Raw genomic sequence first — 18,475 nt, 5'->3', positions numbered from 1 at the left:
GGTGACTCATTCATAACAGAATCACCCACCGAACCGCAGATTCTAGGGTACTCAATAGCAGGAAAGAATTGTAAAAAAAAAAAAAAAAAAAGTGTGTATATTTTTTCCTCTATATCTCTGAGGCCGTAGGAGGATTTTTTTTTTCTTTTCTCTCTCAATGGAGATAAAGCAATTGTCTGATCGTGTGGAGCAGCTCGCTGCGGAAGTGCGGGGAATTTCCGCCTACCTTGCTCATTCACATACTGCTGAACCAAAGATTCCCATACCTGATGTATTTTTTGGGGATCGGTCTAAATTTTTGAATTTCAAAAATAATTGTAAATTATTTTTTGCCTTGAAGCCTAACTCGTCAGGGAGCTCCGCGCAGCAGGTTAAAATTGTCATCTCTTTGCTGCGTGGCGATCCTCAGGATTGGGCGTTTTCTTTGAAACCTGATGATCCTATTCTGACTAATGTGAATGCATTTTTCCAAGCCTTGGGGTTGTTGTATGACGAACCGAATGCCATTGATCAGGCTGAAAAGACCCTGCTGGCATTGAACCAGGGTCAAGATTCTGCAGAATCGTACTGTCAAAAATTCCGAAAGTGGGCGGTACTTACTACCTGGAATGATAATGCCTTGGCTGCTCTCTTTCGGAAAGGTTTGTCAGAAGCCGTAAAAGATACTATGGTGGGATTTCCAGTTCCCTCTGGTCTTGACGATTCTATGTCATTAACCATTCAGATTGATCGGCGTTTGCGTGAATGCAAAACTGCACGAGTAGTGTTGCCACTTGTTGAACAAATGTCTGAACCTATGCAATGTGATAGAGTTTTGTCCAGAGAGCAGCGTCAGGAGTTCAGAAGGCGTAATAAGTTGTGTTTTTTCTGTGGAGATGCCTCGCATATTATTTCTGTCTGTCCTAAACGAGAGAAACGCTTTGCACACACGTTTTCTGTTGGTGGTGTTCAACCTAAGTTTCTTCTGGCTATTACTCTGATCTGCTCCCTGTCCACATTTTCCGCCAAGGCTTTTGTGGATTCGGGAGCAGCTCTAAACCTAATGGACTTGGATTTTGCTAAACGTTGTGGATTTCCGATGACACCTCTGCAGACGCCTAGTCCTTTGAGGGGGATTGATGCTACTCCTTTGGCAAAAAATAAACCTCAGTTTTGGACCCAGGTGGTAATGCGGGTCGCCCCAGACCATCAAGAAAATTGCAGATTTTTGTTGTTGCATAATCTGCATGTTCTGGGGTTTCCCTGGTTGCAAATTCATAATCCAGTTTTGGATTGGAAATCTGTGTCTGTGGTGAGTTGGGGTTGTCGGTGTGCCTTTAGTGAGGGTCCGGTGTTTTCCACCTCTCCTCAGTCGCATGATGTTCCTGATTATTTGGCGGACTTTTATGATGTATTTAGTGAGAATGAGTCTGCGTCTCTGCCTCCTCATAGGAGTTATGAGGGTGTAAATTCCCCAAGGGTCGGCTCTTCAATTTATCTGTACCCGAGCACGAGGCTATGAGATCCTATATTAAGGAGGCGTTGGAGAAGGGTCATATTAGACCATCCTCGTCACCCTTAGGTGCCGTTTTTTTTTTTGTAGTCAAAAAAGATGGATCATTAAGACCTTGTATTGATTATCGTGCCCTCAACAAGATTACTGTTAAATATCAGTATCCGTTACCCCTGATTTCGGATCTATTCTCTAGAGTTAAAGGTGCTTGTTGGTTTACCAAGCTTGATCTCAGGGGGGCGTATAATCTTATTCGCATTAAGCATGGGGATGAATGGAAGACGGCGTTTAATACTCCAGGGGGACATTTTGAGTACCTGGTGATGCCTTTTGGGCTCACTAATGCCCCTTCTGTCTTCCAGTGCTTCATGAACGATATTTTCCGAGATTTTGTCGATAAATTTTTGATTATCTATCTGGATGATATTTTGATCTTCTCCAAGGATTGGGATTCTCATGTGGAACATATTCGGACTGTGTTCCGGATCTTGAGGGAGAATTCCCTGTATGTCAAAGGATCTAAATACCTTTTTGGAGTACAGAGGATTTCTTTTTTGGGATTTATTTTGTCTCCGTCAACTATTGAAATGGACCCGGCCAAGGTACAGGCCATTCACGATTGGGTTCAGCCCACTTCTTTGAAGGCCCTTCAGAAGTTTTTTGGTTTTGCTAATTTTTATCGGAAATTTATAGCAAAATTTTCTAGTATTGCCAAGCCATTGACTGATTTGACTAAGAAGGGTGCTGATGTGTTAAACTGGTCTCCAGAGGCTGTTTCTTCCTTTCAGGAGCTGAAGCGAAGATTCACCTCCGCCCCGGTTTTGCGGCAACCTGATGTCTCACTTCCGTTCCAGGTAGAAGTGGATGCTTCTGAGATTGGTGCAGGAGCTGTTTTGTCCCAAAAGGATCCTGTTACATCTAAAATGAATCCCTGTGCTTTCTTTTCCCGAAAGTTCTCTCCATCTGAACGTAACTATGATGTGGGGAATCGGGAACTGTTGGCCATGAAATGGGCATTTGAGGAGTGGAGACATTGGTTGGAGGGAGCTAAGCATCAAGTCGTGGTCCTCACTGACCACAAGAATTTGATTTACCTAGAGTCGGCTAAGCGCTTGAACCCTAGACAGGCTAGGTGGGCCTTGTTTTTTACATGTTTTGATTTTGTGGTTTCTTTTCTTCCTGGAACTAAGAATGTCAAGGCAGACACCCTCTCTAGGAGCTTCTTTGCTGATTCTCCTGTGGTGACCAAACCTGCTACCATCTTAGGCGAAGGGGTAGTTCTTTCCGCCATCTCGCCCGATTTGAGACGTGCTCTGGAGGAGTTCCAGGAGGAGAAACCTGAGCGTTGTCCCAGTGGGAAGTTGTATGTTCCTGACCAGTGGAAGAGGAGAGTGATGTCTGAAGTTCATTGCTCTGCTTTGGCTGGTCATCCAGGTATTTTTGGTACTAGGGATTTGGTGAGTCGGTCTTTTTGGTGGCCCTCCTTGTCTCGTGATGTCAGGAATTTTGTGCAGTCCTGTGGGACTTGCTCCCGGTCTAAATCGTGTTCTCGCTCTAGTGGGTTGTTGATGCCTTTGCCTGTCCCCAAGAAGCCATGGACCCATATTTCAATGGATTTTATCTCTGATATGCCTGTCTCTCAGAGAATGACTGTTATTTGGGTGATTTGTGATAGATTCTCTAAGATGGTCCATCTTGTACCACTCCCTAAGTTGCCGTCTTCCTCTGAGTTGGTACCCCTGTTTTTGCAACAGGTGGTTCGCTTGCACGGGATTCCTGAGAACATTGTATCTGACAGAGGAGTTCAGTTTGTGTCTAGATTTTGGAGAACTTTCTGTTCCAAGCTGGGAATTCAGTTGTCCTTCTCTTCTGCTTTTCACCCTCAGACCAATGGGCAGACAGAGAGAACAAACCAGACCTTGGAGTCATATTTGAGATGTTTTATTTCCGCTGATCAGGATGATTGGGTTTCATTTTTGCCCTTGGCCGAATTTGCTTTAAATAATAGAGCTAGTTCTGCCACTTTGATGTCACCTTTTTTTTGTAACTTTGGGTTTCATCCTCGATTTTCTTCAGGGCAGGTGGAGCCCTCTGCCTGCCCAGGTGTTGACACTGTGGTGGAGAGAATGCACCAGATCTGGGACCAAGTGGTGGATAAGTTATCTCTCTCCCAGGAAAAGGCCCAGCGGTTTTCCAACCGACATAGGACCATTGGTCCCCAGTTTAAGGTTGGTGATATGGTGTGGTTATCATCAAAAAATATTGCTATGAAGGTGGCTTCTCCTAAGTTTAAGCCTAGATTTATTGGACCTTACAAGAGTTTGGGGATTATTAATCCGGTCTCTTTTCGTTTGGCTCTTCCTGTCACATTTAAAATCCATAATGTGTTCCATAAGTCTTTGTTGAAGAGGTTTGTTGAACCTGTCGTTCCTGGGGTGGCACCTCCAGACCCTGTATTGGTTGAAGGTAACATGGAATATGAGGTAGAGAAAGTACTGGATTCCCGTCTGGCTAGACGGAGACTCCAGTATTTGGTTAAGTGGAAGGGTTATGGTCAGGAGGATAATTCCTGGGTCTCTGCCTCTGATATTCATGCCAAAAGATTGGTGCGTGCCTTTCATCGGGCTCACCCTGATCGCCCTGGTGGCGTGGTTGAGGGTTCGGTGACCCCTCCTCAAGGGGGAGGTACTGTTGTGAGTTCATTTTCCCCTTCACTACTGAGGCCCGATGAACTCCCTCTTCTAGTAAAGAAAGATAGTGAGCCTGATTATCAGGCATCTGGGTCTAATGATGATGATTGGCTGAGTGGAGTTTCTGACTGGATATAAGGCTGTCCACACCCTTCTGCTCTGCGGGTGATTTCTCTGTGGATCCTTGGATACCAGTCTGAATTCCTGCTCTCCAAAAGCTAAGTTTTCTGCTCTGCCGTTTGCATTTGTACGTTGTTTTTGTTTTGCTGGATTTCTGTCATTCCCTGCTGGGGTGATTTGAATTCCTTTAGCTCTGTCTTCAAAAAATACCTGAGTGCTGATATAGTTTTTGAAGCCTAGCTGCTTCAGGGCCTTTTTCCATATCAGCCTGTTGGCTTATGTCTTTTCAGGGTTTTTGCAGATTGCAGACAGCAGCTGTCCTATCCTGTCCTAGTTTAGTGAGTTTGGGCCCCATTGTTTGCTCAGCCTATCTTTCTATCTGTGTGTGTGTTTTTTCATCTTGCTTCACCATCATTATATGTTGGGGGCTGCCTTTTACTTTGGGGTCTGCTCTGGGGCAGTTTAGTTTTCCTTTTCTGTCTTTAGGCTATTTAGTTTCTCCGGCTGTGATCGAGGGGTCTAGGGCACCGTAGAAACCCCCCACGGCTACTGCTAGTTGTGTTGTTAGGTTCAGGGGTCTGCAATCTGATAGTTGCCAACTTCTCCGGTTTTCTGGACTTAGCTGCTATTTTTGTGTCTGCCTCCTACGGTGACTCATTCATAACAGGTTAGGGTTGGACTAAGGGTTAGGGTTGGACTAAGGGTTAGGGTTGGACTAAGGGTTAGGGTTGGAATTGGGATTAGGGTTGGGTTGGGGTTGGGATTACGGTTAGGCTTGTGGTTAGGATTAGAGTTGGGATTTCGTTAGGGGTGTGTTGGGATTAGGGTTGTGGTTAGGGTTATGATTAGGGTTGGGATTAGGGTTAGGGCTGTGTTGGGGTTAGGGTTGGAGATAGAATTGAGGGGTTTCCACTGTTTAGGCACATCACGGGGTCTCCAAACGTGACATGGAGCCACCATTTATTCCAGCCAATTTTGCGTTCAAAAAGCCAAACGGTGCTCCCTCCATTTCGAGCCCCGACGTGTGCCCAAACAGTGGCGTACTCAGGACACACTGGACAACAACTTTTGGGGTCCAATTTATCCTGTTACCCTTGTGAAAATAAAAAATAGTGGACTAAAAATCATTTTTTGAGGAAAAAAAATATTTTTGATTTTCACGGCTCTGCGTTATAAGCTTCTGTGAAGCACTTGGGGGTTCAAAGTGCTCACCACACATCTACATAAGTTCCTTGGGTGATCTAGTTTCCAAAATGGGGTCATTTGTGGGGGGTTTGCACTGTTTAGGTACATCAGGGGCTCTGCAAACGTAACATGACGCCCACAGACCATTCCATCAAGTCGGCATTTCAAAGCGTCACTACTTCCCTTCTGAGCCCCAACGTGTGCCCAAACAGTGGTCCCCCCCACATATGGGGTACCAACATACTCAGGACAAGCTGGACAACAACTTTTGGGGTCCAATTTATCCTGTTACCTTTGTGAAAATAAAAAATAGCAGGCTAAAAATTTATTTTTTGAGGAAAAAAAAATATTTTTATTTTAACGGCTCTGCGTTATAAACTTCTGTGTAGCACCTGGGGGTTCAAAGTGCTCAGTATGCATCTAGATAAGTTCCTTAGGGGGTCTTCTAGTTTCCAAAATGGGGTCATTTGTGGGGGAGCTCCAAAGTTTACGCACACAAGGGCTCTGCAAACACGACATGGTGTCCGCTAACGATTGGAGCTAATTTTCCATTCAAAAAGTCAAATGACGCTCCTTCCCTTCTGAGCCATGCCGTGCGCTCAAACAGTGGTTTCCTCCCACATATGGGGTACCAGTGTACTCAGGACAAACTGGACAACAACTTTTGGGGTCCAATTTATCCTGTTACCCTTGGGAAAATAAAAAATAGCGGGCTAAAAAATCATTTTTGAGGAAAAAAAAATATTTTTTTATTTTCATGGCTCTGCATTTATAAACTTCTGTGAAGCACTTGGGGATTCAGAGTGCTCACTACACATCTAGATAAGCTCCTTGGGGGTTCTAGTTTCCAAAATGGGGTCACTTGTGGGGGTTTCTACTGTTTAGACACACAGGGGCTCTGCAAACGCAACATGACGCCCGCAGAACATTCCATCAAAGTCTGCATTCCAAAATGGCGCTCCTTCCCTTCTGAGCTCTCCCGTGCGCCCAAACAGTGGTTCCCCCCCACATATGGGGTATCGGTGTACTCAGAACACATTGCACAACAACTTTTGTGGTTCAATTTCTCCTGTTAGCCTTGTGAAAATAAAAAATAGCGGGCTAAAAAATAATTTTTGAGCAAAAAAATTATTTTTTATTTTCACTGCTCTGCGTTATAAACTTCTGTGAAGCACTTGAGGGTTCAAAGTGCTCACCGCACATCTAGATAAGTTCCTTCGGGGGTCTAGTTTCCAAAATGGGGTCACTTGTGGGGGAGCTCCAATGTTTAGGCACACAGGGGCTCTCCACATGCGACATGGTGTCCGCTAACGATTGGAGCTAATTTTCCAATCACAAAGTCACATGGCGCTCCTTCCCTTCCGGGCCCTGTGGTGCGCCCAAACAGTGGTTTATGACCACATATGAGATATTGATGTACTCAGGAGAAATTGCCCAACAAATTTTAGGATCCACGTTATCCTGTTGCCAATGTGAAAATGAAAAAACTGAGGCTAAATAAAATTTTTGTGAAAAAAAAAAGTACTTTTTTTTTTTACAGATGAATTTATGAAGCACCTGGGGGTTCAAAGTGCATACTATGCATCTAGATAAGTTCCTTGGAGGGTCTAGTTTCCAAAATGGGGTCACTTGGGGGGGAGCTCCAATGTTTAGGCACACAGGTACTCTTCAAACGCGACATGGCAACCGCTAAATATTCCAGCATATTTTACACTCAAAAAGTAAAATGGCGCTCCTTGCCTTCTGAGCCCTGCCGTGCGCCCAAACAGTGGTTTATGACCACATATGAGGTATCGGTGTACTCAGGAGAAATTGCCCAACAAATTTTAGGATACATTTTATCCTGTTACCCATGTGAAAATGAAAAAACTGAGGCTAAAAGAAAATTTTGGTTGGAAAAATTAAAATGTCCATTTTTTCATTCCATGTTGCTTTAGTTCCTGTGAAGCACCTGAAGGGTTAATAATCTTCTTGAATGTAGTTTTGAGTAGCTTGAGGGGTTCAGTTTTTAGAATGGTGACACTTTTGGGTATTTTCTGCCATATAGACCCCTCAAAGTGACTTCAAATGTGAGGTGGTCCCTAAAAAAAATAGTTTTGTAAATTTTGTTGTAAAAATGAGAAATTGCTGGTCAACTTTTAACCCTTATAACTTCCTAATGAAAAAAAATGTTGTTTCCAAAATTGTGCTGATGTAAAGTAGACATGTGGGAAATGTTATTTATTAACTATTTTGTGTCACATAGCTCTCTGGTTTAACAGAATAAAAATTCAAAATTTGAAAATTGCAAAATTTTCAAAATTTTCGCCAAATTTCCATTTTTTTCACAAATAAACGCAAAAATTATCGACCTAAATTTACCACTATCATGAAGCCCAATATGTCACGAAAAAACATTCTCAGAATCGCTAGGATGCGTTGAAGCGTTCCTGAGTTATTACCTCATAAAGGGACATTGGTCAGAATTGCAAAAAATGGCCAGGTCATTAAGGTCAAAATAGCCTGGGTCATGAAGGGGTTAATGTTAACCTTTTTTCTTTATAACAATTTTGGTTTTTGCAACAGCTATTTCAGTTTCATATATCTAATAACTGATGGACTCAGTTATATTTCTGGATTCAAATGAGGTTTATTGTACTAACAGAAAATGTGCAATCTGCATTTAAACAAAATTTGACCGGTGCAAAAGTATGGGCACCCTTATCATTTTCTTGATTTGAACACTCCTAACTACTTTTTACTGACTTCCTGAAGCACTAAATTGGTTTTGTAACCTCATTGAGCTTTGAACTTCATAGCCAGGTGTATCAAGTCATGAGAAAAGGTATTTAAGGTGGATGGTTCTCCTATTTGATTCTCCTATGAAGAGTGGCATCATGGGCTCCTCAAAACAACTCTCAAATGATCTGAAAGCAAAGATTATTCAACATAGCTTTTCAGGGGAAGGATACAAAAAGTTGTCTCAGAGATTTAACCAGTCAGTTTCCACTGTGAGGAACATAATAAGGAAATGGAAGAACACAGGTACAGTTCTTGTTAAGCCCAGAAGTGGCAGGCCAAGAAAAATATCAGAAAGGCAGAGAAGAAGAATGGTGAGAACAGTCAAGGACAATCCCCAGACCACCTCCAAAGACCTGCAGCATCATCTTGCTGCAGATGGTGTCACTGTGCATCGGTCAACAATACAGCGCACTTTGCACAAGGAGAAGCTGTATGGGAGAGTGATGCGAAAGAAGCCGTTTCTGCAAGCACACCACAAACAGAGTCGCCTGAGGTATGCAAAAGCACATTTGGACAAGCCAGTTACATTTTGGAAGACGGTCCTGCGGACTGATGAAACAAAGATTGAGTTGTTTGGTCATACAAAAAGGCGTTATGCATGGAGGCTAAAAAACACAGCATTCCAAGAAAAACACTTGCTACCCACAGTAAAATTTGGTGGAGGTTCCATCATGCTTTGGGGCTGTGTGGCCAATGCCGGCACCGGGAATCTTGTTGAAGTTGAGGGTCGCATGGATTCAACTCAGTATCAGCAGATTCTTGACAATAATGTGCAAGAATCAGTGACGAAGTTGCAGTTACGCAGGGGATGGATATTTCAGCAAGACAATGATCCAAAACACCGCTCCAAATCTACTCAGGCATTCATGCAGAGGAACAATTACAATGTTCTGGAATGGCCATCCCAGTCCCCAGACCTGAATATCATTGAACATCTGTGGGATGATTTGAAGCGGGCTGTCCATGCTCAGCGACCATCAAACTTAACTGAACTGGAATTGTTTTGTAAACAGGAATGGTCACAAATACCTTCATCCAGGAACTCATTAATAGCTACAGGAAGCGACTAGAGGCTGTTATTTTTGCAAAAGGAGGATCTACGAAATATTAATGTCACTTTTATGTTGAGGTGCCCATACTTTTGCACCGGTCAAATTTTGTTTAAATGCAGATTGCACATTTTCTGTTAGCACAATAAACCTCATTTGAATCCAGAAATATAACTGAGTCCATCAGTTATTAGATATATGAAACTGAAATAGCTGTTGCAAAAACCAAAACTGTTACGAAGAAAAAAGGTTAACATTAATAGGGGTGCCCAAACTTTAACATATGACTGTATATTAGGTCTCCCCTAAGTCTTCTGTTTTCTAGAGTAAATAGACCTAATTTTGATAACCTTTCTGGACAAAGACTTACCAGACGCAGTACAGACAGCCTGACCTGAATGGAGATATGTAGATCCGAAAAGACCTCGTTAAGGTAGCTAAAGAAGTTGAGCAAACAAGAACAATAAGACGACCTGTCATGTATGCTGGAGCACAAGAAAAAAAGTGGAGACGTAATAAGGGACCTAAGGACCTAGAAACAGTGAGGTGCTGGAATTTTGGTACTTACAAAACTTATTGTTAGTGACAATACCCCTATGAATTTACTGGGAGCAGATGTGCTGAGTGCGATCCCGGCCACCATACAGTACTCTCCTGAGGGTATTACTGTCACAAGTCCCCTCTCAGATAAACATTTGTGTAAGATTGCGGCAATGGTGTATATGACAAAAGCGGTGAAACTAACACCTGACACCAAAATGCCTGAGGATGAAGAAATGGGACAGGTGCCAGACACTGTTTGGGCAAGGGGGGAAAAATGATGTGGGTCGGCTGCCCATTCCCCCTGTCATGATTAAATTGAAAAAAAAAAGGAACCACTCCTCCTTGTTTTAAGCAATACCCCTTGAGCCTAGCCAAATCAATGGCCCTGAGCAGGGATATTAGAGAGTATGTTAAGGCAGGGGTTCTGGTGCAAAGAAACCCCCCCTGGACTGCAAAGATCTTCCCCCTGCGACACCACTTTGTATCCCATTAGGAAAAAAAGGACTCAAGGGTTTGCTGACACTTACAGAAAGGTTCATGACTTAAGGGTTATTAATGATGTTACAGTGAGTGTGACCTCAATCGTCCCTAACACACACACAATACTGTCACAGATCCCAGTAATGTCAACATGTTTCACAGTCATTGATTTAGCAGGTACATTTTTCTCTGTACCCCTGCACCCTGACTGTCAGTATCTTTCTCCTATACTCATAAAGGTGAACAATATTGTTGGACAGTCCTCCCACAAAGGGGGAAAGAAATCCCCTGCCATCTATTCAGCAGCAATGGCAGGGATCCTTGAGTAGTGGCAATCACCTCATCCGCTGATTGTACTATTACAGTACGTGGATGACCCTAAGGGTTGCAAGGTCTCATGTGACAAATTACAGTATTACAAACAAAAGGTGACATTTGTTGGGACATTGTATTGCCGAAGGTACCAGACACCTGACAGGAAACAGGCAATTCAAGATCTCCCTCTACCCAGGTCACATCAGCATCTATGCACTTTCCTAGGTTTAGTGACCTACAGTAGGCCTTGGATAAGGTCCGCTTCACAAATATTCCAACCACTTTATGACTGCTTGTCATCAGACCCAGGACCTCACACAAAATTGATTGTGTCTGTGCGGTAGGAGCAGCCGCACTACTACTAGGAAAGGCATGTGAGATCACACTGACGTTTCTTTTGACAATCTATTCCCCACATGACATCCATGCCATACTCGTACAAGTTCAACCAAAACATCTGTCTATGGCCAGTCAGCTCCGACTTGAGTGTGCGCTACTAATTCCTGAGTATGTCACCCTCAAAAGGTGTAACGTTCTGAATCCAGCCACCCTCCTGCCTGTGGATTCAGAAAAGGGGGAATTGGTGACCGTATTAGTGAGTGAGGAAGGATACTTTGACATGACACATGAACATGACTGCATAGAACTGATGAGTCAGGAGACAGTTGGGTTTGCACACGTTCATGAAATACCTGTTCTTAATGCAGACTTTGAGTTTCTTTTTTTTGGCTCCAGATACCACCAGGATGGACGATTCTACACTGGATATGCAGTAGTATCCTCACATGAGGTAATCCGAGCGGAACCGCTCTCTCCTCACATGTCGGCGCAGGAGGCAGAGTTGAAGGCACTCACTGAGGCGTGTAGAGCCGCTGCAGGTAAAGTCGCTAATATTTTCACAGATTCGAAGCCCATTAAAAATGCAGAGCTGGTGAAACAATTGATGGAGGCATTGATGTTACCAGTCCAGGTTGGCATTGTCAAGGTAAAAGCACACACAAAGGTGACTCCGTGGAGGTAGAGGGCAATAGAAGGGTGAATGAGGCTGCTAAAGTAGCACAAGGCGGCCTAGAGAGCAGTGGATGGTGGCGGGGAGTCAGCGTATTCCAGCCACATTGAGCCTAGATGTCCTGAAATCCCAACGGCAAAAGGCTGACCAAACAGAGAAGGTACACCGGGGGAGACTGGGAGCTGAGCTGAACTCAAATGGAGTATGGGAGAATAAGGATAAATTGTGCCCACCAAAGTCCCTGTTCCCAATCATGGCGCAAGCAGCACATGGCCCCACTCACACCTCAAAAAGTCACATGTGTGCCATGGTAGATGCCTTCTGGATCGCTCCTGGTTTCAGTTACGCAGCCGCGAAACTTGTACAATCATGCCTCATCTGTGCACAGCACAACCCAGGTAAAACAGTAAAAGTCCCTAAGAAAGCGACATCTAGGCCTCTCTACCCGTTTCAGAGACTGCAGATTGACGACATACAGCTACCAAGGTAGGAGTGTATGCAAATATCCTAGTATGTGTAGATCTCTTCTCTGGTTGGCCGGAAGCCTATCCGGTAAAATGTGCAAGTACTAAAACGACTGCAGACAAACTGATGAAAGCACTTATCTGCAGGTATGGTGTTCCAGAAGCCACAAAAACAGATAGGGGTACACACTTCACGGGAGAAAGAATGAGGGAAGTCATGCGGGCCCCGGGTGTACTGCGAGGAAATTTTTTTATACACCATATAGGCCACAAAGTAGTGGGAAGGTAGAAAGACTAAATGGGACACTTAAACTGAAAATTCAAAAGGCCATGGCAGACACAGGAAAGAGCTGGGTAGAGTGCTTGCCTGTTGCACTTTTTTCAGTCAGACACACTCCAAATAGAAACATAGGCTTGTCTCCTGAAATCCTGTTGGTAGTGCACCAAAGACTGGTCTGTACTTCCCACAGGTGCTACAAATGCAACACGGTGCTATGACAGCTTATGTCCAGGCCTTACAGAAAAGACTTAATGTGGTGCATAAACATGTGTTCTCATCCATTCCAAATCCTAATGCCAGTGCAGATGTGCATCAGCTGAATCCAGGTGATTGGGTGGTTATACGCAGACACGTGAGGAGCCTGGACCCACGATTTGACGGCCCCTTCCAAGTCCAGCTGACCACATCCACTTCAGTAAAACTTGAGGGAAAGCTCACCTGGATCCACACCAGTCACTGCAAGAAGGTCCTGTCAACAGCAGAATGACTGTTCTCCTCATCACCTTGCTGGCAGTGACAGGGTTACTGCACTCTACAGAGACACAGGACAACCTCTTAAATGCTGATTGGGACAACAAACTTATTCGGCATTATGCTCTTCTTATAAAGGACAGAAACCGAAGGACTGTTGGATCTGTACACACAGCCCTGTATCTGCGAGGACTATGCCGTACTTAGCCTTACCTCTGGAGCCATGGGAGGTATTAACCCCACACTGCATACACAATGAGACTTGGACTCAATCTAGGTGTGCCCCATGATATATCTGCCTCATTGGCTATAGTCGAATGGGCCGCTAATCCCTAGTTTCAGTTTAATATAACGCGGCCTAAAGGTACAAATGTGGTGGCGGGAATATGACTCAGATGTCGGATATATGGTCGCCAGGAGGAGGACCGAAATCCCACACTCAGACCCTATTCCCAATGATGGACTGTAGTTCAGTCTTCAACACACTGGAGCAGACACCTGTGGTGAGGACAATTGCTTCCGCATATACACTCGCGATCAAACACAGGTTAATGAGACGGTGTACCAAGATGGTGTTGAAGGCTGTAAATCATCTACGGGTAAAATAATAAGGAAGAAAGGGGTAAATGTACATCTGGTGTAAGTGGAAAACAAATGAATAATACTTGGTGTGCCCATAAGCCTATGTTTGGACTTTTGAGTTTATACCAATGTATACAGACCCCGGGTCACGTTTGTGTTCTCCCTGACGGAGTATTCTTGGTTTGCGAACATCGTGCCTACAGGTGGGTGAGCCCGGACATAAGAGGGGATAACAAATAAAATATTCCGTAGTATGCTAATATACCCCTTCATAACACAACTGTGGGATAAATTAGTGGAAGCTACCGACTACCTGGACGATCAGACTTTTCAGATTCTTGAAGTTCTTAATGAAACTAATACAATACAGAGACAATTAATCGTAGTTACTAACCAACATACTATAGTACTAGATTACCTGACAGCAAAAGAAGGAGGAATGCGTCAGATAATTGGTCCCACCTGTTGTAATTATATCGACCCTGCTGGCAATCTCCAGATCAGGGCCAGTATAGACCAAATAGGTGAACTTAGAGACCAATGGTTAAAGCAGCACAGTGCAAACAGAGACTCCTGGTGGGGTAACACATTCTCTTTCCTAAATCCAGCAAATTGGTTTAATGGCTTAGCAGGATGGATTTTTTTTGGCATTGTACAGACTTGTATGCAAATTTTGTTGTTTTGCTTATTATTTTATGTAGCCGTAAAAGCGCTAATATATGTATTACTTAAGCTACTGAATAATGTATGTGTGAAAAAAAGAATCTAAGGCTGAACCTTCTGTAGTGTATCATAGACCCCAGGTGGCCATTGCTGATGGGGAAAGTGAGTGTCCACACTGAGGGTGGATGGGCGAAGCAGGTAGGAAGCCCCCTTATGGGGGTAGCTCCTTTGTGGACATCAGCTGACCCTGTGGCAAAGGTTATACCATTTACAAAAGGGGGAAATTGATATAGAAGAGTTATTGGTTTGCTTTTATATCCCTTTAAATGACTTTAAGACTTAAATTGCCTTTTGCCTTATTATTGCTAGAATTATTCTTATGTAGACTAGTAGTCTCTGTCTTCAAGGAAACTATACTTGTTATCATATGTGTTCTCAACAACGTGTTCTGGGTATATTGTAAACAAGGTACGACCCTGAGGTGATGGTGGGGGCCAAATGAGCTCCATAGAGTCACATATTGTTGTAAATGGTAGAAAAACATATCTTGTATTTCATTACGTCAGATAAAGTGATTTGACCACGGCTTGTGTGTTGAAGTCTCTTTGTCTCCAAGCGCTTGCAACAGAAAGGGCGAAAAACCTCACAATTCGGACTCACTGGTGATCTGGACAGCTGACGCTTGGTCAGAACAAAAGCGGCAAAGACAGTTTTGTAGTGAACCAACTCCATTTATCATTTTAGTAGCCCGCCTTTGAACCCTTTCAAGTTCAGTAATGTCTTTCTTGAGCACCGGCGTCCAAAATTGCACACAATACTCCAAGTGTGGTCTGACGAGTGATTTGTACAGAGGGAGAATTATGTTTTCATCTCGTGTCCCCAGACCTCTTCTAATGCATCCCATGACCCTATTTGCTTTGGTGGCAGCTGCCTGACACTGGGCATTCCAATTTAGCTTCTTATTGACTAAGATGCCTGTCTTTTTCCATGTCTGATTTCCCCAGCAGTTTCCCATTTAGTAAGTAATTGTAGCATCTGTTTCTCCTTCCCATGTGCATAACCTTACACTTATCTGTGTTAAACCTCATTTGCCATTTTTCAGCCCAATTCTCCAATTTACTCAAATCTGTCTGTAGTTGCAAACTGTCCTCCTTTGTGTTAACTACCTTACATAGTTTTGTATCATCTGCAAATACTGATATTTTACTGTGTAAGCCATCCACTAGATCAGGGGTCCTCAAACTTTTTAAACAGGGGGCCAGTTCACGGTCCCTCAGACCATTGGAGGTCCGGAATATAGTTTTAAAAAAAACTATGAACAAATTCCTATGCACACTGCACCTATCTTATTTAGAAGTAAAAAGAAACAAAACCGGAACAAATACAATATTTAAAATGAAGAACAAGTAAAGTGTTAAAAGTTAAATCAACAAACTTACCAATATTTCAATGGGACCTGTGGGCCTGCTTCTGGCTAATGAGATGGTCAATGTCCGGTTCCATATTTGTCATGGCAAATCGTAACAAGTGATGCAAGTGTTCATCAGTTAGTCTAGATCTGGTTGGAGATTTCAGATGTTTCATTCTGGAAAAAGTCTGTTCACAGACATAAGTGCTGCCAAAGATCGTTGCCATTTTGAGTGCATGGTTCCTTAGATGAGGGTATGTCTCAGAGGGGAGAGATGCATAGAAATTAGGAAGGCTGCTTGACTTGAATGCGTCTTTCAGAGAGTCACAATTCTGTAGTTCAGCCAGTTCCATTTGGTAAACTGTATCCACATTTTCAATGTCAATAGAAAATGGGTTACGGAAATGCTGTATGTCCTGTCCATGGAGATGAAGCTCTTTAAATCTAAATTGGAACTGCTTTAGTAAGATTTCCAGTGAATCCACGCATGTTTTGTTTGGGAATGCAACCAATGGTTTTTCCGCTAACAAATTTTGAGTTGTGGGGAGATGGCAGAAATTTTCCTCCTTCACTTGTTTGATGAGGAGGCCTAATTTTACTTCAAATGCTTTCACATGTGATTGCATATCACAGATGAGCTTCCCCTTTCCTTGAAGTTGCACATTTAAACTGTTAAGTAACTCTGTTACATCTGTCAGAAAGGCAAGGTGCCATTTCCATTCTGCATCATTGAGCTCTGGTACTTCTTTGTTTTTTGAAAGCAGAAATTCTGTAATCTGTGGAAGCAAGTCATAGAAACGTTTCAAAACTCTCCCTCGACTCAGCCAACGGACTTCTGTGTGGTACAGAACATCTTCATATGCAACATTTAGCTCAGACAGAAATTCCTGAAATTGTCTGTGGTTTAATGCATTAGCTCTAATGAAGTTAACACAAGATGCCACAATTTTCATAAGAGTCCCACTTCAGTGATTTACTACACAGCGCCTGTTGGTGGATGAGGCAGTGTATGGCTATTGGATGAGAATGGTTATGCTTGTCCATCTCTTGGTTAATGCGAGAAATTACTCCTTTCTTAGACCCCACCATGCTAGGAGCACCATCAGTTGTCACACTGGCTAGTTTAGCCCAGTCCAGCTCCAATCCATTCACAGTTTGGCAAACCTTTTCATAGATGTCCTCTCCTGTAGCTGTTCCTTTGATGCTTTGCAGTGCAGCAAGCTCTTCTGTGACTTCGAAATAATCATTCGTCCCACAAATAAAAATTAGAAGTTGTGCAGAATCACGAATATCATTACTTTCGTCGAGTGCCAAGGAAAAATAGGAGTTTTTTTGCAGAGTTTTGCAAATGCTGATGCAAATTGTCTCCCATTTCTTCAATCCTTCGTGTAATTGTAGGTCCTGAAAGACTCACTGTACTAAATAAATCGACCTTTTCTGGACACATCTCTTTGGCTACAGAAAGAAGGCATTCTTTAACAAATTCTCCCTCCATGAATGGTCTGTCAGTGCACGCTATTAGCTTGGCAACTTGAAAACTTGCTCGCAGTGATGAAATATTTAGCTGCTTCTGCTTCACAAAAGTATTTTGCTGAGTTGTCAATGTATTTTTTGTTTTAATATTTTATCTTTTCTCACTTCTCCGACCAAGCAATCATATTTATCTTTATGTTGAGTTTGATAGTGTCGACGCAAATTGTATTCTTTGAACACAGACACTATATTCTGGCATATCAAACACACAGCTCTTTCCTTGTACTGCATGAAAAAGTAATCATAAGTCCACTGTTCCTTGAATATCCTACACTCCGAGTCAATTTTTCTCTTTCTCGATGTCATTGTTTCCTAGGGATTCAAAATTGCTATTAGTAAAATACCAATATATATACAGCGCTACAAAAACAGTATACCAGCAATAAAATTGCCCACACAGAGACATACTCGTACAGACTGCACTGACCATCAGTGCAATGTGATCAGTGCCTTTCAATGCAGCTTTGCCAGTCCCCAATAGGCAGGTAAATGTCCCCAATAAGCAGCATAACCCCCCATAGGCAGCATAGTAGTCCCCCATAAGTGGCATAGTAGTTCCCCCATAAGCAGCATAATCCCCCATAAACAGCATAATCCCCCAAAAGCGGCATAGTAGTCCCCCATAGGCGGCATAGTAGTCCTCCATAGGCAGCATAGTAGTCCCCATAAGCAGCATAATCCCCCATAAACAGCATAATCCCCCATAAATGGCATAGTAGTCCCCCATAGGCGGCATAGTAGTCCTCCATAGGTGGCATAGTAGTCCCCCATAAACAGCATAATCCCCCATAAGCGGCATAGTAGTCCCCCATAGGCGGCATAGTCCTCCATAGGCAGCATAGTAGTCCCCATAAGCAGTATAATCCCCCATAAACAGCATAATCCCCCATAAATGGCATAGTAGTCCTCCATAGGCGGCATAGTAGTCCCCCAAAAACAGCATAATCCCCCATAAACAGCAAAATCCCCTATAAGCGGCATAGTAGTCCCGCATAGGCGGCATAGTAGTCCCCCATAGGCCGGGCCCGGAGTTTAAAAAAAAAAAGCCAGTACTCACCTATGTCCTCCGCTGCTCTTAAGAAGCGCGCGCTCTTCTCCGTCTTCTTGCACAGGCGGCAGGACGTCATCAGGCTGTGCAGGCGGCGTGAATCACGTCGTCTGTGCTACATATGGAAGGCCGCAAGTCCTTCCTCGCCGCCTTGTAGCTCCGCCCAGGAATAAAGGGCCCGCCGGCATTGAAATCAGGTAGTGATGTTCAATGTCGGTGGGACCGACGGGCCAGATAAATGTCCTCGGCGGGTCGCATATGGCCCGCGGGCCGTAGTTTGAGGACCCATGCACTAGATCATTAATAAATATATTAAATAGTAGGGGGCCCAATACAGAATGTGAAGCTCTATCATCACTGTA

The 18,475-nt window shown here is 43.5% G+C and overlaps 1 protein-coding gene across 1 annotated transcript; it reads right to left on the bottom strand.

The window, feature by feature from the left end:
* Positions 1 to 15,570: 15,570 nt before the first annotated feature.
* LOC141055948 (general transcription factor II-I repeat domain-containing protein 2-like) lies at positions 15,571 to 18,192 on the bottom strand. The gene is made up of 3 exons (XM_073552645.1): positions 18,123 to 18,192; positions 16,497 to 16,764; positions 15,571 to 16,450 (listed from the first exon to the last, which is right to left on the bottom strand). Exons 1-3 carry the CDS (start codon positions 18,190 to 18,192, stop codon positions 15,571 to 15,573), a joined length of 1,218 nt encoding a protein of 405 aa, XP_073408746.1.
* Positions 18,193 to 18,475: the final 283 nt, after the last annotated feature.

The sequence above is a fragment of the Dendrobates tinctorius genome, unplaced genomic scaffold (genome assembly GCF_039654945.1).
Source record: "Dendrobates tinctorius isolate UK_male_01 unplaced genomic scaffold, ASM3965494v1 ptg000192l, whole genome shotgun sequence".
Lineage (NCBI taxonomy): Eukaryota > Metazoa > Chordata > Amphibia > Anura > Dendrobatidae > Dendrobates > Dendrobates tinctorius.
The sequence above is the reverse complement of the archived record's forward strand: the minus strand, read 5'-3'. Positions and strand labels throughout refer to the sequence as shown.

Excerpts from the sequence above, each read along its gene's own strand:
- LOC141055948 (XM_073552645.1), bottom strand. The coding sequence starts at position 18,192 with ATGACGTCCTGCCGCCTGTGCAAGAAGACGGAGAAGAGCGCGCGCTTC. Across the intron at positions 16,765-18,122 it reads AAGAGCAGCGGAGGACATAG|TCACAGAAGAGCTTGCTGCA; the intron begins GTGAGTACTGGC and ends ATTATTTCGAAG. Across the intron at positions 16,451-16,496 it reads CTGTGTAGTAAATCACTGAA|AGCTAATGCATTAAACCACA; the intron begins GTGGGACTCTTA and ends TAACTTCATTAG.